Source organism: Strongylocentrotus purpuratus, unplaced genomic scaffold (assembly GCF_000002235.5).
Source record: "Strongylocentrotus purpuratus isolate Spur 01 unplaced genomic scaffold, Spur_5.0 spur5_scaffold_16, whole genome shotgun sequence".
Taxonomy (NCBI): domain Eukaryota; kingdom Metazoa; phylum Echinodermata; class Echinoidea; order Camarodonta; family Strongylocentrotidae; genus Strongylocentrotus; species Strongylocentrotus purpuratus.
In genome coordinates, this window is record NW_022145601.1 from 16,596,281 (window position 1) to 16,618,020 (window position 21,740).

Genomic DNA, 21,740 nt, shown 5'->3' on the forward strand with positions numbered 1-21,740 from the left:
TACTCTCATTTTCACCGATAGATGTCGCTCGTCAAAAATACATTTTCTGCATTATGTAGCCGATCTGTTTTTTCTTAATGATCTATACACCAAATTGCCAGATGCCCGGAAGATTAAGAGAATTTGCAGAGGGAGAGATGATACTCTGAATGACACTGCTGATATTTCCGACATTAACTTTAGCATTAACAAAACAGTGTATTCTTTTGAGTCTGTCTCTTCCAAAATGCTCTATAACATTTTTATTGCTATAATACAAAATGCATTTGCTTTTAAACATCCAGAGGTAATAGCTTTAAATCTAGATAAGTCGGAAACTACAACATGTTTCTCAATCCCCAGATTTTCCACTCTAGATGGGAAGTTAAGGGAATTTCAGTATAAACTTTTACATAACATCATCTTTTGTAATGATAAATTGTATCTTTTTGGATTAACACAGTCAAATTTATGTTCCTTTTGTAGAAAAGAAGTAGAAACCTATCGTCATATCTTCTTTGAATGTTCTGAAGGGTCCAGAATATGGAATGAGATGGGAAACAGTTTAAAGATGTTTCAGTTTCTTAATATGCAATGGATTGATGTGTTGCTTGGTTTCAGAAAAAATATGAAAGATAATATATTGTTAAATCATGTATTGATTTTGGTCAAATATATGATTTACTGTAATCGTAAAAAAGGAAAGTTCCCATTTAGTAAAGAAATATGTAAGGCTGTAGAGAACTCAAAAAAAGTTGAACATGAAAAAGCAAAATTAAAGGACAAACTGCCAATACATTATCAAAAATGGGAAAATTTTATCCCTTAAGGCAGGGGAACTGATTGTATTATATTGTAATTCCTGTTTCCTGTTCACTCCCTCACTTTCTCATCGATCCGGACACTTACCTGCTATCGTGTTTGCTTTGTTGTTTATATTTTATATTTTTATTTTTTTAAATAACGGTATAGTTAAAGACCTCTATTGATACAAGACCCTTATATAGTTATAATAAAAAATGCACCATATCATTATATGTAAATATAACAAATTTTTTTATCATGGTTTATGAAGCAGCACCTTCACCTTATACTTTTTGTTTATATAAGAAAATCTTTGTTCAGATTGCTTAATTTATATTGAATTAATTAATTTGCTTATTATGTTGTAAAAATTGTTCCTTTGTATATTGTTGTATCCAAGTATTACTGTCACCTTTTCCTTTTTAAAGGAATTGGAGCATATTCTGTACACTTGTTTTAAATGTGTACTTTATTAGTTTGGATACTCATGGAAAATATTTTTTAAATATGTCTGTGTTTAAAATGTATGAGACAATGTACTACATGTATGTTTATACTGTAAGAACAATTGTGTTCCTATTCATCATTTTGTATAATTATGAAGATCTGAATAAAGGCAAAAAAGCTTTTTTTTTTTTTTTAAATAAAAAAAAATTACCTTGCAGAAAATGTTCATGTGAACATTTTTCAAGTTAAACATTTGACGGACGCAGAAGGTGATATAAAGGTGATATGAAGATGATATGAGATCAGGGGACTATTTCATAAGGAAAGGTCTTGAGGTAGACGATCGGTTCTTTCTTAATGATCTATACACCAAATTGCCAGCTGCCTGGAAGATTAAGAGAATTTGCAGAGGGAGAGATGATACTCTAATTGACACTGCTGATCTTTCCAACATTAACTTTAGCATTAACAAAACAGTGTATTCTTTTGAGTCTGTCTCTTCCAAAATGCTCTATAACATTTTTATTGCTATAATACAAGATGCATTTAAACATCCAGAGGTAACAGCTTTAAATCTAGATAAGTCGGAAACTACAACATGTTTCTCAATCCCTAGATTTTCCACTCTAGATGGGAAGTTAAGGGAATTTCAGTATAAACTTTTACATAACATCATCTTTTGTAATGATAAATTGTATCTTTTTGGATTAACACAGTCAAATTTATGTTCCTTTTGTAGAAAAGAAGTAGAAACCTATCGTAATATCTTCTTTGAATGTTCTGAAGGGTCCAGAATATGGAATGAGATGGGAAACAGTTTAAAGATGTTTCAGTTTCTTAATATGCAATGGATTGATGTGTTGCTTGGTTTCAGAAAAAATATGAAAGATAATATATTGTTAAATCATGTATTGATTTTGGTCAAATATATGATTAACAGTAATCGTAAAAAAGGAAAGTTCCCATCTAGTAAAGAAATATGTAAGGCTGTAGAGAACTCAAAAAAAGTTGAACATGAAAAAGCAAAATTAAAGGACAAACTGCCAATACATTATCAAAAATGGGAAAATTTTACCCCTTAAGGCAGGGGAACTGATTGTATAATTGTAATTCCTGTTTCCTGTTCACTCTCTCACTTTCTCATCGATCCGGACTCTTACCTGCTATCGTATTTGCTTGTTGTTTATATTTTATATTTTTATTTTTTTAAATAACGGTATAGTTAAAGACCTCCACTGATGCAAGACCCTTATAAATTTTTTTTTATAGTTATAATAAAAAATGCACCATATCATTATATGTAAATAAAACAAATTTTGTTATCATGGTTTATGAAGCAGCACCTTCACCTTATACTTTTTGATTATATAAGAAAATCTTTGTTCAGCTTGCTTAATTTATATTGAACTAATTAATTTGCTTATCATGTTGTAAAAATTGTTCCTTTGTATAATGTTGTATCCAAGTATTACCGTCACCTTTTCCTTTTAAAAGGAATTGGAGCACATTCTGTACACTTGTTTTGAATGTGTACTTTATTAGTTTGGATACGAATGGAAAATATTTTTTAAATATGTCTGTGTTTAAAATGTATGAGACAATGTACTACATGTATGTTTATACTGTAAGAACAATTGTGTTCCTATTCATCATTTTGTATAATTATGAAGATCTGAATAAAGGCAAAAAAGCTTTAAAAAAAAAAATTACCTGAAGGGTCCTGAATATGGAATGAGTTGGGAAACAATTTAAAGATGTTTCAGTTTCTTAATATGCAATGAATTGGTGTGTTGCTTGGTTTCAGAAAAAATATGAAAGATAATATATTGTAAAATCATGTATTGATTTTGGTCAAATATATGATTTACAGTAATCGTAAAAATGGAAAGTTCTGTAGAGAACTCAAATAAAGTTGAACATGAAAAACATGAAAAAGCAAAATTAAAGGACAAACTGCCAATACATTATCAAAAATGGGTAAAATTTTACCCCTGATCTTTTAATAATAATATTATTATAATACATACGATTTGTAAGGCGCCAAATGAGCAAGAGGCACATTCCCGTATAGCACATTAGGCGAGTCCCTTCCCCGGGACGACAGATAATTTGAAAACAAAAAGTTTTTATAAACTAACAGCTAAATAAAGAAAGGGTTTGCGATAAGATTTCATAATGACGAAAGTAAAGAAAAAAGAATGAAAGAAATTTCATCTTAAAGTTGCTTATAAATCGATAAGACACCATGGTCCAGATCAGTGGCGGATCCAGGGGGGGGGGGGGCCTTTGAGAAAAAAAAATCATGTAAAAACACGTGATTTATACCTTTTTGGGGGGTTGCCCCCCTGGCGCTCAAGGGGGGGGGTGCAAATTTTAAAATTTTGAGACCCCCCCCCAAAAATGTGCTCACTACCCCCCCCCCCCTGAGCGACTTTTCGGCCGGCGCGATTTTCAAATTTTCGGGAGCAAAAAACAAAAAGGTTGGGCCCCCTCCCCTAAGAAATCCTGAATCCGCGCCTGGTCCAGATATTTGGAATGCTTTACCTGACAATATTAAACTCTCCATCTCTTTATTCATTCAAAGTCTTGATGAAAAAATATTAAATATCTAAATATTCACAAATAATAATAATGGTCTCAGATGTTTTGATTGTTTGTTCATATAATTGTAGATGACCAGTTCATTAACAATACAAATCGAACACTTACTTCACCTGCACACACCCACTTGCACGCACTTGAAGTTTTTTCTTTCGTTCTTTACTTTCTTTCCACTTTTTATTTAGATATTTTCTGAACAAAATCTTTATACGTGACACTCTATTCTCCTACATACTCCTATTCCAGGCTGCTATCGACTCAAGCATTAAATGCTTATGATAGTTGGTCTCTGCATTTATCTTGATTATTTTACTTACCTCCATACTTTCAAGTTTTCAATTATATATATATATGTGCATTTTTATGTGTGTGTATTTAAGTTGTCACTCTTTATGTAAATCAATAATATTATATTATTGTTATTTGAATGTTTTATATTTGATTTATCAATAAATGCAGAAACATCTTTCGTTCTTTACTTTCTTTCCACTTTTTATTTAGATATTTTCTGAACAAAATCTTTATACGTGACACTCTATTCTCCTACATACTCCTATTCCAGGCTGCTATCGACTCAAGCATTAAATGCTTATGATAGTTGGTCTCTGCATTTATCTTGATTATTTTACTTACCTCCATACTTTCAAGTTTTCAATTATATATATATGTGCATTTTTATGTGTGTGTATTTAAGTTGTCACTCTTTATGTAAATCAATAATATTATATTATTGTTATTTGAATGTTTTATATTTGATTTATCAATAAATGCAGAAACATCTGTTAAAAAAAATCATAACGAAATCAACGGAAACACTGTTTCAGAGTTAAAAGGAAATTATTTTAAAAATCTTTATGCTCGAAAGTCACGGGCATCCTTAAAATGGATATCACTCGAAAAAAATGGTTTTCACTTCTATTGCCAATTTTGGAATGGTAAAAAACTAAATTCACAAACATATTTATGATACGATGTAAATAAATTCTGCTTATATTTCAGATTCAAGATTTAAAAAATGCTTTGTTTGTATCAACCAATGGCACTTTCGTGTTCAAATTAAGAAGAATTATAAATCAGGGATGGACCACGAAGCTCGGACAAGCAATTTAAAAAAATATAATAACATGTATGTTCAGTTCAGTTCAGTTTATTTTCATATTTCACATGTTGTATAATAAATTATTACATTTGGCATGTTACATTTTTTGTTGGTATTTAATATACAAACGAAGAGAATAAGAGGAAGAATATGATGGAGCCTAAAGAGAAAGCAATGCTTGTAGGTTATAGGCTCCGGAAGTTATAACATTGATATAGTCTTGTGTATAATAAATATTACATTTGGCATGTTACTTTTTTTTGTTGGTATTTCAGATACAAACGAAGAGAATAATAAGGAGAAATACGATAGACCCTAAAGAGACAGCAATGCTTGTACATGTAGGTGATAGGCTCCGGAAGTTATACCATTGATATAGTCTTGGGTATAATAAATAACGTAGTAGGATTAATCGACAATGACAATTCTCATTTGAGCGTACATTAATGCCGATGTTACGAGTAAAAAGAAAAATTAAGTGTAGCCGTGCTGGCAAACAAACTGGTTGGCAGTGACGACAAAATCTTTATATAACGGAACATACATGATAGAACATAACCTACATAGCATATAATTATAGTACAACTACCAGGCAACGATAAAATGATAAATGGTAACCATTTAATTATGCAGACAAAAATTAATATGCATTTAAGTGACAGCGGCTTGTATTCACTGGTAACGACGCTCTATAAATCAAATTATTACCATCATTCAAGATTAAGATTTTACTCGATTCAAGGTTACTATAGTATTAAAACGAATCCTTGCAGCTGGATGGCTAGATTGTTGCAATTATTTAAATCATTATCACTATCATCATCATCATCATCATCATCATCATCATCATTATATCATCATCATATCATCATCATCGTCATCATCATCATCATCATATTAAACGGAATAAAGGGGTTTCTAGCAAATGCAATAATTTGTTTTTGTAATTTGAAACTTTGTTATATCTTCAGACAGTGCTGTGCTGTCCCGGAGAGCAAGGAATCATCATCACGTTCGCCATAGATATTTATCGTCCCCCAGTAACAGACTTAGTTCCTTGTTTGGACCTTCATAAAAGTCTTCTAAAAGCTTTCTCGTCTTCGGAAGCATATCTCCAATCGCATGTAACCTGAACTTGTTGCCGTTCTGCAATTTCTTCTCGCAAAATTGCGCTATCGTCTTACCGGACTTTTTTTCTGCAAAGGAAATAGAGATAAAACATAGAAGATGAAAGTAAAATCTAATTGTGGAATATTCATTGGTGAATATTGTTATTAACAAAAATTACAATACCGGAAGCAAGTCATTGAAGGGGTGACGGTTCCAGTAACAGCGGGTGACTACTCCAGTAGCGGCGGGTCATTTATAGGGTGACGATTCCATCCAAGGTGATTTATTCGGTAGTGCCTCCAGTTTAGTCTTGTCATTAATAGGATGACAAATAAAGTCATCTTATGATGACGACTTCAGTGAAGGCAAGGCAATTTATAGGGTATGGAATTCAGTCCAAGCAAGTCATAGGATAACGACCTAATCAAATGACAGTCATTTATAATGTGACGACTTCATTCAAGGTGAGTCATTTTAGGGTGACGATCCTAATAAAGTCGAGTCATTTTAGGGTGACGACTCCTGTCAAGTCGAGTCATCGTATGGTGATGATTCCAGTCAAGTCACTGTAGGATGATGACTTCATTCAATACAAGTCAATTTAGGATGACGACTCCAGTCAAGTCAATTCACTTTCGGATGACGACTCCAATCAATACGAGTCATTTTAGGTGATGACTCCAATCAAGTCAATTCACTTTCGGATGACGACTCCAATCAATACGAGTCATTTAGGTGATGACTCCAATCAAGTCAATTCACTTTCGGACAACGACTCCAATCAATACGAGTCATTTTAGGTGATGACTCCAATCAAGTCAATTCACTTTCGGACAACGACTCCAATCAATACGAGTCATTTTAGGTCAATTCACTTTCGGATGACGACTCCAATCAATACGAGTCATTTTAGGTGATGACTCCAATCAAGTCAATTCACTTTCGGATGACGACTCCAATCAAGTCGAGTCATTTTAGGTGATGACTCCAATCAAGTCGAGTCACCCTAGGATGACGACTCTAGTTAAGGTGAGTCTTTTATAGGATGATATCTCCACTTAGGTCGAGTCATTTATAGGATGACAGGCAAGTTGATTGTTGAAGTCCGGGTCACATTTTACACACATTTTTATTCTACTATCAAGACCTTACTTTGGAAAACGTCTGATTTGCATATAGGCCTACCAGGCATCCTTCTCTAAAAAAAAAAATCACCACGAACAGAGAGAAAAGTAGCATGCTTACCCAGATTAAGAAAATCGAATACCTCTGGAAGGAGTCCTGTGCAATTGACATGCCAATCTTCCAATGTCATGATTTTGAGCTGATCACGTGGGTAGACCCTGAACCAATCACGAACGTAGACGGCGTAGAGGCCTACATAGGGCCGCTGTGTGGGTGAGAGATAATAATTATAAAGACAAACATATCGTACTTTGGATTATGTGGGTCATCTGACATTGGCTCGGCCTGGCTTAATTCGTTACAGGTATAGGGTTATGATTGTACTCGAGTTTCTGGTTAGGCTAAAGGGCAATCCAACCCTTGAGATATAACTTCAGGGGTATGAAAGCAAAAAAATAAGAGAATAAGAGAATGACGAAAGTCTGGATGAATCAGGCTAACAATAAGGGAGTTGTGCATGTTTGAAATGCGAGATCACTAGATCCATGCGAATCCCAAGTTGGTTTGTGCACCATATCGAAGAGAGAACAATATTAGAGAGAGGGAGAGAGAGAGAGAGAGAGGAAAAAGGGAAGGCAATAGGGACTTTTAGATTTGCACGACGGAGAACGTGGACTGCCCTTTTAAGGCAATGTGACGTCACTGCCAGTGCCTTAAAAGGACGTCACATTGCCTTAAAAGGGCAGTACACGTTCTCCGTTGGGCAAATCTAAAGTCCCTAATATAATAGTTTGCAGGCACAACCCTCGTCAGCCGTTGTGTGTAACAGTGCCTGCATTGTGAGACTATTCTGACGGGATAATGCTTAGGCTCTGTACTTTGGCCGCTCCAAACTGAAACAGCCAGTGACTGGCAGAGCTTAGCTCCGCTTAGGGCTCTAAGAATTTTCGTAATGTTTCATATTAGAGTCTGTGCTATCAGACTCCGCTAAATCGACCCTTGGGGGTGTTTCACAAACCTTCTAAGTCGAACTTAAAGGAGCTTCACTAAGAAAAATTCACTACAACTGATAATTAGAACAAATTACATATGGGTGGAAAGATTTTCTCTTGAAAAACACGAATAATTTGCTGAGAAATCATATCGATATCATCGAAAGGCGTAAAATGCAATTTTTCAAGACCCTTCTTAGACCCCCGAACGCCCCTGAACGTAAGCCAAACACACGAGCGTAGCGAGCTCTGAATAGTGACGTCACACCCTGGACAAACAGCTCAGTACCGGAGTCGCGCGTGTATTAGTATGCAGCTAGCCAGCCGTGTCCCGTGTATGACGTCACAAATATTGACGCTCTACAAAGGACTGCTGATGGCAGAAAATCTGGATCTCAAAACTAACATTTTTGAGAGTTGATTACGGCGGGCCCCAAACATATTTTGAAGAGGAGAGTTGTTGTATTTGATCAGTAAGGCTTCCCCTTCGCAATGATATGAGTTTTGCATCAATTCAAAACACTTTTGATTCTTCGTGTGTCTACTTTAACTCTAAGTTGTACTTAAATATTATGGAGAGCCATTTGTAGTCTTATAATGAAATATGATCAAAAGCAAAAATTCAAGTATTTTAGACTTTTCATAAATTCCACATCAAGAACAGAATAGAAAATATGAATGATTTGAATCAACATTTTATGCCTTTTAAAATAACTTTTACTAAATATTTTCAAGGATGCTAAAGGCTGTCCACAATTGTTAAGTCCAACTTAGGATCTTTGTGAAACACTTCCCTGGCTACAGGCGCGTACACAGGGGGGGGGGGGGGGGGGGGGTTTGGGGGTTAAACCCCCCCTTTGGTATTTTTATGTGTGTAACCCCCCCCCCCCCCATAACCCCCCAAACCCCCCCCCCCCTTTGGATTTTTTTATTTTTATTTTATTTTTTTAATTATTAAAAAAAAAAAAAAAAAAAATTCCCATGGCTGACCTAAAGAGGTGACCTTACCCCCCCCCCCAACGGAGCCAAATTGTCAAATTTCGAGACCAAAATAAAAATTAAAAAATGTGTCCTCTATCACCCCCCCCCCCCCCCCCCCCCCCCCCCCCGCTTATTCAGCGGTCGGCTGAGTCGTTGCGATTTTTTGGGGACCAAAAACAATACAAAAGTGTCCTTTTACCCCCCCCCCCCCCCCCCCCCCCCCCCGCTTATTCAGCGGCTGGCTGAGTCGTTGCGAAATTTTCGGCCCGATTTATAAATGTTAACCATCCCCCCTTTAAAAAATCCTGCGTACGCGCCTGCCTGGCTATGTACAAATATTACTAGAAGGGCCATATCTCACAGTAGGTGAAGGAAATTTGTTCTGAATCCGTTCCATGCTGTATGTGCATCCCCGAAAGCTCATCGTTTGCAGACACGTGTTGAATCTGTCTATCACTTCCACAATCGCTTTATGGAAACGATCCACACTGACTTTGTTTTTTCTGTTGAAATATAAGTAAGCGGAGTACAACCTGAAATGAAAACAAGGAACAAAATTGAGTCAAATTAAATCCAGTTCGCCTTATTTCACATTTCACCTTTCACGTTACACATCGTCGGTTTTCTGTACAAGAGATACGGTGATAAATTATTATTAATGTGAACATTTGCAATGCACTGTCTGTCAAAATTGACAGTTCTGGGGGGTGTTTCACAAAGATCTTAAGTTAAAATTATCTCTAAGTTGGACTTAAAGCCCCACTGCACTACTTGTAGCTACTTGCGCCCTCTATATAACAAACAATGCATAATCGGTGACCATTGGTCCCCCATGATCCTCTTTTTCTTATGTTAACTGAGAACTGAGTTGATGAGATAACCACCTGTCCAGTGTCCTTGCAGGGCGCTCTAATCCCTCCTGTAAACTATGGCGGATAACCTTTAACAATTATGGAAAGCCGTCAGCATCAATGAAAATATTTTGTAAAAGTTATTTTAAAAGGCATTTAGTATAGACCAGTTCTGGTAATGCGATTGCATTGTGAAAGAAACGTTGTGGAATCGATCAGAAAGGTTGATTATCTAGCATATAAGTATTGGTGTGTACTGCAAGGTTCTGGAATTATCAAAATGATAAGAAATTTGGCCTAGTCTTAGTAAAGTTACAAGCACTTATTTTGCATCATCATGACGTAACATTCAGCATGCGCACAAAATGATGATAGTTTATGATAGTTTATCAAATATATCAATTAGTAGTCGGTTTCCCGGCAAAATTTGTTTGTTTGGGGGGGGGGGGTCAAAAGCTGGTCTATACCTTTAAATGTTGATTCAAATCATTCTTATTTTCTATTATCAAGAAGATTTCATGATGTGGAATTTATAAAAAGTCTAAAATACTTTATTTTCGCTTTTGAATATATTGTTTTTTAGGCTAGCTCTCCATCATTTTAAAGTCCAACTTAGAGTTAAGTTTGACTTAGGATCTTTGTGAAACACCCCCCCCCGGTGCCATTGTGAGAAGAAGCCATAGACATGACTTGCAAATGAAGGACTCATTCCAAATGAAAATGAGGTTATTATTATAATGATGTTGATGGCCTTATCATTATTACTATTATAGACGTTATTATTATTATTTTTTATAATTCATGTAACCATTTTTATTTATGAATATAAATAATACCATTTTTTGTAATATTAATTTTATTTTATTTGTTATTGTTATAATTATTATTGTAATTATTCTTCTTCTTATTATTAGTATCATTATTATTTCTATTATCATCATTTCCATTATTTTCATTTAGGATTATTATTTAGGATTATTATTGACACCGATTTTATTACTACTATTATGATCGTTTCTATCATCATTGTCATTAATATCATTATTATCATTATTACAATAAATTATTGTTATTATAATATGTAATATTATTATTATCATTCTTATTGTTATTATGATAGATACCTATCTACAGGATTGCGAAGAATGACGATAAGCTTTGCGTCCGGTTGGGCTGCATTAATGACGTCAGCGGTGACGTATTTTGGACCTTCATAGCGTTTTCCATCCCATCTATCCCACGAATGGTTGTCCCAGAAGGTCGACGCGGATCCGTCACCTTTCATGTTTAAAAATATGATAATAATAAGAAGAGTAATATCAATAATAATAATAATAATAGCAATAATAATGATAATGATAATATCTATATTAATGATGATAACTATAAATTCAATAGTGAAATCATACTAATATTAATACTAATAACATGATATAAATAAATAGATAATAATATTAATAAAAATGATACTATTTCTACTACTACTACTACTACTCATAATAATAATAATGAAAGTTATGCAAGTTAATTAAATTAACCATTAGGAATGGTCCCGAAAGGATTGGAAGCCTGTATCACCAAGACCTTTCCCTATCTTATTATTCATTCAAGTAGACATCTATTTTCTAAATTTGTCTCATGTTCGAATATACACAGTGAAAATAATTTACAGGCGAAACATCTTTAAAAAGCACACGTTAAACGGTAAACAATAAAATAATGTCAATACACTTTACATACAAATTAAACATGGCCAAAAAATAATGAATAAGATTAAGAATGGGTGAAAAGAACTAGGAAAATACGAACATACACGCAAAGGACAGACACGGCACAGAACAAGAAGAAGTGACGAAATGTAGAAACCCATAGATCACATGTCATGCACAAGAAACTAAATATTTATTTCTTATATCTTGATTTTAAACAGCTCAGAGACAAAGATTCTGCAGGGGCGGATCTAGCTTTTTGCTAAGGGGGGGGGGGGTTGACCAAAATAATGACGATGCGGAGCATCGTCCACGAGCCGCGAAGCGGCGAGCCGATTTTTTGGGGGGTGTTTATTTGAACCCCGTAAGTGATGTTTTCCTGGCATCTATTAACACAATGGAGACCATAAAAAGCAGTGCATGATAACGTCTTTTTAAATCAAGTAACAGTTTAATACATAGTTATATCCAGAGTTATCATGTGTTTGGTTAAGTTACCAGATGAGTTGAATATCTTCTCACAATATTTGCACTTGAAAGGGTTTCTCTCCAGCGTGCGTTCTTTTTTCTTTCTTTTTTTCTTTTTTTTCTTCTTTTTTTTCCCTTTTTTTTTCCCTTTTTTTTGGTTTTTTTTTGGGCCGCCCAAGGGGGGGGGGGGTTGCAACCCCCCCAACCCCCCCCCCCCCCCTGGATCCGCCACTGTTCTGTAACATTTCATGATAAGCAGTTCCAGATTTTGGGGCAGGATATATTGATGGCAGTTTTAGTGAAACTCTGCCCTGAATTTCATTACACTTACCGATGATGAGTCGTGATTTCATAGATGGATGTAACTTGAACTGCTGTACCATCTTATTAGAACGGGATGCGTAGCCAGCGAGATTCCCTGTCGCTAGAAAAATTGAAAGCGATGTTGATGCACCACAAACAGATATTCACACAAGTAAATTGCAATTTTGAAGGAGTATGAACTGATGTGCAGAGAACGCATGATGAACCCAAAGTTCGAAGTAACTTGCAGCCCAAGTCCAGCTTTGGTGCGAATTGAGCCCCATTTTAAAGAATTATCAAAAAAATTCCATGATCAATGTCTTTTGAACAATTTTGGTTGAGAATGATTATGACTTTTTCTTTAATTCATTAATTGTCATCGTGGAATATTGTTGAGTTTAAAACCTGTCATGTTCTCTGTATACATGTCAACCCCCTACCCAGGGTACTCTTTAAAGACACACTTTACTACTTGGATCTACTTGCTCCAGGGGCGGTCGAGCGACTTCCAAAGTGGGGGGGCACCAACAAAAAGGGCACTTTCTGAAGAAAAAAGGGCACCTACAGTGGGAAATCTCAAAGCGAAAATATACAATTTTTTTGACATTGGTACATACCCCTGCATTGTGATTACATTATCAGGGATGATTTCAATATTTGTTTCTCTTCATACATCATACAAGATATCGCTTAAGCATCATACTTTACAGTTGGGTGGGATGTCTGAATATGCATTTACGAGCTAGCGAAGCGAGCGAGAAAATTTTTAAAGATCTGCGAGGTCGCAGTGCGAAAAATTACATCTTATAAAGAGGAAAAAAACCAATCGTGATGGGGTTATAAGCACATTCTCATAACGGAAGACTGAAAAGACCTTTGATAACTTACATAATTATATCATCTTTAAATGTGAGCCAGCGCAGCGAGCGAACTTTGGGGGAAATTGCTCTTAGTCGCTTTAAATAAGGGGCATGTTTAATGATTTCATGAAAAGGGGACAATTATCGAAAGGGATAAGACACTCATTAGAACAGAAAAGGAGCACGTGTCAAAGTACAAAGGATAATTATAAGAGGTGAACATGAGGCATTTTTTTCACCTGAAAAGAGGCACTCACCTGATGAAAAAGAGGCGTTTACGAAAATGGGAAATAGGCATTTGTTGACGGAAAAAGGGCACCCATCAGATTTTGATAGGGGCACTTATAAGAGGTGAAAAGAGGCACTGACCAGATATGAAAAGGGGCACTTATGAAAATGTAAAAGGGGCACTTATAATAAAGGAAAATGTGCATTTGTTGAATGAAAAGGGGGCACCGTTCAAATTTAAAAAAAGGGCCGTTATGAGAAGGGGAGGGAGCTTTTTCTTTTTAATGGGTGCACTTATCATAAGGAAAAGGGGCACTTATTAGAAAGGGAAAGCGGTAGTTATGAGAAGGGGAAGGAGCTCTCTCTTTTTAATGGTGGCACTTATCATAAGGAAAAGGGGCACTTATTAGAAAATAAAAGGGGCACATGTTAAAATTAAAGGTGTGCTCATCCGAGTTTAAAAAAGGGGTAGTTATTAAAAGGAGAAGGGGCACTTCTTACAAAGGAAAAAAGGGGCAGTTGTCAAAGTAAAGGAGCACCTCTCAGTTTTGAATAGGGCAATTATCAGAGGTGAAGGGGGCACTTATCAAAAGTGAAAAGGGGCACTTCTCGTACCTGAAAAGAGGCACTTACTAGAGATTAAAAAGGACACTTATTAAAGATAATTTCAAGATTTATGAGAATGGAAAATGGACACTTATTGCAAAGGAAAATGGGAACGTGTCGAAGGAAAAGGGGCACGTGTCAAAAATAAAAGGGCACTCGTCAGAGGTGAAAAGGGGGAAGGGGCACTTTTATTTAGTAATAGGGGCACTTGTCAAAGTAAAGGGGCACTTTTCCTATGTAAAAAGGGGCACTTTTGGGGTATCTGAAAAAGTGGGGGGGGGGGCACTGTGCCCCCCCTGCCCCCCCGGGAGAACCGCCTCTGACTTGCTCCCTCTATATAGAAAACAATGCCTAATCGGTGACCATTGGTCCCCCACGATCCTCTTTTTCTCATGTTAATTGAGAGCTGAGTTGTTGAGATAGCTACCTGTCAGTGACCACCCTGGGTGGTCTAATACCTCCTAGCCAAACCAGTACAGAGTACGGCGTTTAAAACTGTTTACAGCACCTGTTAAAGGGCCATTCTAACCAAAACGGGGCGGGGAGGAACTTAAACAATTCTCTTGTGATTCACCACAATGAACATAAATTTACGCATGAAATGTTCCATCATAGAAATGTATTATTTCGTTCGACATAATCAAAGAATATTAGGAGTTCAAGGCAGAAAAACAAAGTGCAAGCATTTCATAAAATATTTTTTTCTGTCTCTGAATTCTATGAGTTATTGACCACCCTATCACTTGATTCATCTGCATTCTTGGATTAGCTGTCATATTAATCTGCTTTAAAGATACTATGTCCCTTTTGCAGCCAACATCAAATTCCGTAGAATTTTGCAGGAATTATGAATATGTCATATATGTCCTATCTGTGAAATTTGAACGTTAGTAGTGTCCTAATATTTAAATTATGCAAGGAAACCCGTTTACTTGCTAGACTTCACTGTCAGGCACTATTGAGTGACTGACTGGATTTTTTTTTCTTCTTTGGTAATAACATACATAAAATGAGCTGTAAAGGGTACATGAGCATTTGTCTACACCAATAACCTACTTCTTGTAATGGCCAAAATTAAAATGATTGAATCTTTGCGCAGCATAAAACGTACAACCATGCGGCACAATGGTCTGAAAATCAAGACTATTACTTACTGGCTCGTTATTTTCCCACTTAAAGTTATTTTTAAGCCCCCCTTCTTTTAGGTAAGTTCTAAATTAGCATTATCTTTCAATTGCCGTTGGAATTTAACCTTTTCTTTTTTGTGCCTGCAAATGGGACATAGTACCTAATTTAAGGGCTTTTTGTTTTTATTTTAAAGCAGTTCAAGGAGTTCATGTGTGCTACTATAACGTTTTCTAGAATAAAAAAGTATGTACGTGTTTAGTAATTAAGATTGCGTAACACTTCCAGGAATTGAGGGGCACCAGCGTAATGAGGATGAGGGAGGTGGTGGTGGGGGGGGGGGGGGGGGGGGGGGGGGGGGGGAGTTATAACGTAGATGAACCAACAAAGTCGTGCATGGATTGAGGGGAGAATGTGAAAGCAGGTCGTATCATCATCAGGCCTAAACAAAAAGATGTCGTATTGCCCTTTGCGACCGTTGTCGGCGTTTTAAAAAAGTTTTCTTTTTTTTAACCGTTATATAGAGAAAAAATTGTTAAAGCATTCCAATTGAGATATAACAGCCTAAAGAGGGAGGGAACCTAAAAAGAAACAAAATTCCGACCGACCGAACCTTGTTTTGGCACGGAAAGGGCAATACAACATCTCTTTGCTTTAGGCCCCATCATCACCATCGTCAACATATTTCCATGTAGCCTTCACCACTAATTTTATCTCTCTCTCTACCCCTCTTCTAGCCCTCTTTAAATTTTTTGTTGTTGACCAATCAACGGGGGGAGGGGGTGGGGTGCTATCGTTTCTACACAAAATGTACAACTTTTCAATTCAATTTTAATTCAATAAACTATGTCCTTCGTAAAATCAAAACGAACATAATATCATGAAATACAAATTGAGACCAACAATAGACGTGGTGGAGGGAGGAAGGAGGAGAACTCACACAATCTAGCCCTAGTCCACCAGTGGGGCTCTTTTACGGTGTTTCTCACATCAGGATGCATGGTTATCTTCGACCACAAGTCGGTCGTTCCACACTTGGGCATTCCAAGTAGATAAAAATAGGGCCAGCATTTGAGTGCTCCCTTCAGCTTCCAGCACGCACTCTTATACCCTGGCAGATATGTCTTTGGTAGAGAATCAAATACCTGTCAAAAAAAACAGAGGAGATAACTACGTATACAATGATAACGCTCACAAATTATTGTTCACCTCTTCCCGGAACTCAACCTTCTCTTTAAGTTGCTGGCACTGAAGCTATTCCCCAATAGATGTCAAAAAACATTGGTAGCAAATCAAATACCTGTCAAAAAGGAAGAACGTTACCATTAAAGACTAAGTCCACTCCAAAAATAATTTGCTTTTAATAGATGCAGAAAAACAAGAGAAACAGAGCATTTTTTTTTTGGAGTAAAATCGGATAACTAATAAGGAAGTTTTGACTTCTCCCTGGGTTCTTGCATTATGTTGTATTATTACATTTTTATGTTTCTGATTTTTTTTCCCTTCAATTTATGATGTCATTTATGTTCTCATCTGATAAATTTGAGTTTCTCTTAATAAAGGCAGTGCAACTCGGGATCAGGTCTATAGTCAAGACATCAATTTATTTTCGTCTCCTTTTAAGTAGAATTCGCTGTTTATTTGAGAATAAGAGTTTATAAGTTAAGTTCAGCAGGAGTTAAGTATATTTGAGAGCAGAGTTTGAGAGAAGAAAAATCCAAACGTATACACATATATTTTGGTATTACAATTACAAACATGACAGCTACATTAAAGGGAGTGTATCATGACGAGTGTCTTTCCAGTGGGCCTACTCGGGGCCAATCGGGTTTAATACGACTACGGGCGATGCGACCGCAGCATTCACGTGCGTGCAACATAATATGCGAAACCGAAGCGTGAGGAGAACTTCGGTCTGTTTCGTGAACGCTAGCGCGCGCTGATCCAGTTAATCAAGTCCATTCGTTTACGTGCAGTTGTCCAAAAGAAGACGTAGATGGCGTTAATCAGTATTTGCCATGATACACTCCCTTTAAACTCCTCAGCCATGGAAGATAATGCAGAAATTAAATTCGGAGGAGTACATTTAAATGGTATATTTGAAACGCCTCGTTCTGGTTTTAGATGACAATGTGATTAGTCTCTTATATGTTGATACCTTCTGTAACACCCACTCTCGCTCTATCTTTCTCTCTCTTTCTTCGCTAATTGAATGTCTCACTCTTTCTGTCATCCACGTTCCTCTCTTCTCTTCCAATTATACCCCACCCTTTCCCATTAGTACATTATACCCTTCACGGTGTTCATCCAAACATGAAACCTATTCTTTCCTCTTCATTTTTGTTTCTTATAATTATCATATCCAAATGCTTTGTCTCAAAGAGCCATCTCTGTTCAACGTCCCCTCCTTCTCAAAATACCTTTATATAAAAGAAGGACAGAAATTGAAACTGAACGTAAGATTAAAGAAAAATATTTCACAAATGTATTTCACTCAGAGCGGTTGAACAAGCCTTAGTTCGACACAATTTAGAGAATAATTCGGTTGTTATATGAATTAACATGCATATATATATATATATATATATATATCTATGGAGAGATGGAGAGATAGAGAGAGAGAGAGACTTCATGCACTCACCAGTTTCCCCCTCTTGTACAAGCTTGGCGGCAAAGATGACAAATTCAACTCGGGCCGCCAGAAGTCGGACGGTCCGACGCTAGCCCTCTGCTGAACGTCGATGTTGTAAATTTTGATCCCCACCTTTCGTGTGTTGGCCGTTACGTTGTGCAAGTCATCGGTATTTTTCATCTTGGAGGGCTGAATGCCTAGCGTATTGGATGAAAACGTTTGTGAATATTCATTCTCTGTCGAAATTTATGTGTTTCAACGGCGTCAAAAAATAGAAATCTGTAATCCCTCACGCCCGGATATTTCTTGTAATTATTTAGGTGTGATAATAACATAATAAACATGGTAATGCAGCCCTTGGATGGTTCACAACATAAATGCAGTCATTAAATCAATTTAATGAATTCCAAAACTCGAAATAATTTTAAAAAATGAGGTTTTACAGTGCACTTTTAGAAAAAAATTAAACAAGTTGTTTAAAATTTTAAACAACCCCGAGTTAACCGGTGAATCGCTCAACGTTGTTTAAAAATTAAACAAATTAAGGTTGTTTACATTTTGAACACTTAGTTGTTTAAAAATTAGGAAACCTTTTAAACAACAGTTGTTTAGTAATAAAATTGCACAACTCGGTTGTTTAAAGCAAGTTATAATTGTTTAAATTTAAACAATAATGTTTAAATTACTAAGCAACTGTTGTTTATTCATTATTACTGCACAACTGGGTTGTTTAAAAGGAGTTGCTTAAATTTTAAACAGAACTGTTTAATGGTTATTATCTGGTTGTTTGAATTTGTGAAATGACCTACTGGAACCACTCCTGCAATAATCACAACGATTTATACACTGCAACATGCAGAGCTTGTTGCCAATTTACTTCAACATTTGTTCATCATATTCATGGCAGTGACAGACAACATTATTATTTGTCTCTATAACTTCACCTAAACCCCATCGGCGAAGCCGAGAAGAACCAAGTCGTCGCCTTGCCCTTGTTCCGCCATTTTCGTCTGCACTGCACTGCACTAGCACTTGCACTGCACACACTAGCACGTACGTACGTACTTTGTGCATATCGCATGTGTGTGCGCAAATAGCAATCGCGTATCGAGAAAATATCAACGACGCCCCCGGGACTTTTTAAAACAACTCTGTTTAATTAAATATTTTTGTCTTTTAATACATAGTTGTTTAAGTCAATCGAGCACTGATTTTTCGATTTTGAACAACGTTGTTTACTTTTTTAAACAACATTCTTTTAAACAGTGATATTTTAAACACCGTTCTAACAGTGTGCCATATATCCGAACAATCCTTTACTCTACCTGCTCAAACCAGGACAAACGTCAATTATTGCGGCAAAGGCATATCCAGGGCCTAGTCTTATAAAAGAGTTGCGATTGATTACAAGTGGTCTGAAATTTATACCAATCACACTTCCTACATCTCTTTATTGCGAATGATATCAATTGCAACGTATTTGTTATCAATCGTAACTGTTTTATAAGACGGGGCCCTGCTCTAGACAGCAGGAGGGGCAGATCGCGATCTGTCACATGTGAACCCAGGGGCGTACGCAGGGGGGGGGGGGGGTTTGGGGGTTCAAACCCCCCCTTTGGTATTTTTATGTGTGTAAACCCCCCTAAAAAAAACTAAAACTCCCCCCTTTGTTTTTGTTTTTGTTTTAATTAAAAAAAAAAAAAAAAAAACGTAAAGTGACCTTACCCCCCCCCCAACGAAAAAAATGTCAAATTTTCAAATTTCGAGACCAAAGAAAAAAAAAAGTGTCCGCTTACCCCCCCCCCCCCCCCCCCCCCCCCCCCCACTGAGCGACTTTTCGGTTGGCTGAGTCGTTGCGATTTTTTTTTGATTACCCCAAAAAAAAAAAAAGTGTCCGCTTACTGGTTTGAGCGATGACCGGAGCGTACCCTTTCTGCTCCTGGGCGTAGTAATACACGTAAGAAAATAACGCTATGTTCAGGAGGACAATACCAGCTGCCAATTTGTTTTGGATATACATCCTTAGAAAATGAAACGGCTAGAAAGAGATAATAACAAAAGGAACAAAAAACGAAAGTATAATGTCAGTAAAAATGATAATAATAATAAGAAAATAATGATAATAATAATGATAATAACAATTTGTTATAGTATATGAGTTTTCCTGTCTATTTGAACACTTTATTCAGTAAATTTTATACTATTAAAAATTCAATTTTGTCGCGAATCTTGCACATCTCATAGTCAATTTCCCCCAAAATACAATAACGAAAACAAATAAGCACAGCGAATTGTAAATGTATAGTCATATTCAAACCTTGTGTAAGAATATACATCTATGAAAGGCATTTAGCAATATGCTCTTAGATTTGAAAGAGTTTCCAGAATTAGTGTTTTTGATGTGAAGTAGTATATTATTCCATTAAAGGGGGTCCCTTGCATTTTATTGATTTAAAAATCAACCTGACAGTCAAGTCTACCTCCAATATCATATTCATGAATTGTTTATTTTTTTAAATGAAAATTGAGTTGAATAGTTTGGGTACAAAGCATTAAATAAAACCTAAATTGTAGATTTGGAGATTATAAACAGTAGTATTAAGTCTCTTAAAGATAGAGAGAGACAAATTACGAAATCAACTTTGACATAATTATGCACGATCCCGGAATCCTTGGACGAAAAGGGGAATTAAAATGAAAAAAGTGTTAAAACTGATAGGAAATCCGATAAGATGATTTTGATGGTTTTGAAGGTGATAAAGATGAATATCCATAGACCTACGCAGCTACGCCGTAAAAATAAATATTCATCCATAAATATAAAGCGATTTAAGCAATTATCCAAACTTTTGCTCCCTCGCTTCACTATGAGCTTAATAGTTCGACCTGCCCTCTGAAGACAAGCTTCTATTACATAGAAATGTCTCGTATTTCAAATTTACATTCTGGTTATATCAATCGGCGTATGCTAGCTATGTCTCTTTCACATCACATTTTGAATATCTTGCCCAGAATGCACATCGAAACAACCTCAGCAACATGTAATAGAATTCAACATTTCAGTGATAATCGAAATTAAGCATACCACCAAATACAAATGAATATAAAAAGCATGGCAATACATACGTGACCGTTGACTGGGGGCTGCGAGTTCCTTTCTTTTTTTCCCCAGCTGAATATAGGTCTTTACGCATCACTTTTGGCTATGCCGTCCAAGACATCCAACAAAAAATACTACTGCTGCTGCATGTACCAAATGTTTATGTTGTGTACATGGTAAAAAGTATACTATAGAATATTTTTCTTCTCGACTCAACAATATTGATTTTCCAGTCAATACTCATACGGAGAGAGTGAAAGGGGTCCGTTAGATGACTTTCGGGTTATGTAATCGTCAGGGCTATCAATAAAGAGAGTTTGATCAACAGCTAGGCTTCGAGTCTCGAGTAAAGCCGACACCGGAGGAGGCCGGCCTCAAGTCGCTTTTTCACGAGCTGACGTTGGGACCAGGCGCGGATCCAGGATTTCTTAGGGGTGGGGGCCCAAATTTGAAATTTAGTGTGCTGAAATGAGAAAATCGTGCCGGCCAATACTTCGCTCAGTGGGAGGGGGGTGGGGGTAGTGAGCACTAATTTTTGTTTGGCCCTCAAAAATTTAAAAAATCGTACCCCCCCCCAACCCTTGAACGCCGAGGGGGGGGGGGGGGGCATATCTATAAAAAAAAAAAAAAAAAAAAAAAAAAAAAAAATTAACGTGTTTTTACACGTTTTTTTCCCCAGGGCGTACCCCTCAGAAGCTCAGGGGTTTTATACATCAAATT

At 36.3% G+C, this 21,740-nt stretch overlaps 1 protein-coding gene across 2 annotated transcripts; it reads right to left on the reverse strand.

Moving 5' to 3' along the window:
• Nucleotides 1-4,986: 4,986 nt before the first annotated feature.
• Nucleotides 4,987-21,157, reverse strand: LOC100892392 (carbohydrate sulfotransferase 15). 2 transcript variants are annotated; one of them, XM_030986918.1, is made up of 9 exons: nucleotides 21,047-21,157; nucleotides 19,823-19,941; nucleotides 17,930-18,117; nucleotides 16,229-16,433; nucleotides 12,498-12,590; nucleotides 11,114-11,267; nucleotides 9,500-9,671; nucleotides 7,286-7,430; nucleotides 4,987-6,126 (listed from the first exon to the last, which is right to left on the reverse strand). In XM_030986918.1, exons 1-9 carry the CDS (start codon nucleotides 21,112-21,114, stop codon nucleotides 5,939-5,941), a joined length of 1,332 nt encoding a protein of 443 aa, XP_030842778.1. In that variant the 5' UTR covers nucleotides 21,115-21,157; the 3' UTR covers nucleotides 4,987-5,938. The 2 variants fall into 2 exon arrangements, with proteins under 2 accessions (XP_030842778.1, XP_011683798.2); XM_011685496.2 differs by having other exon boundaries at nucleotides 19,823-19,958; nucleotides 21,047-21,135.
• Nucleotides 21,158-21,740: the final 583 nt, after the last annotated feature.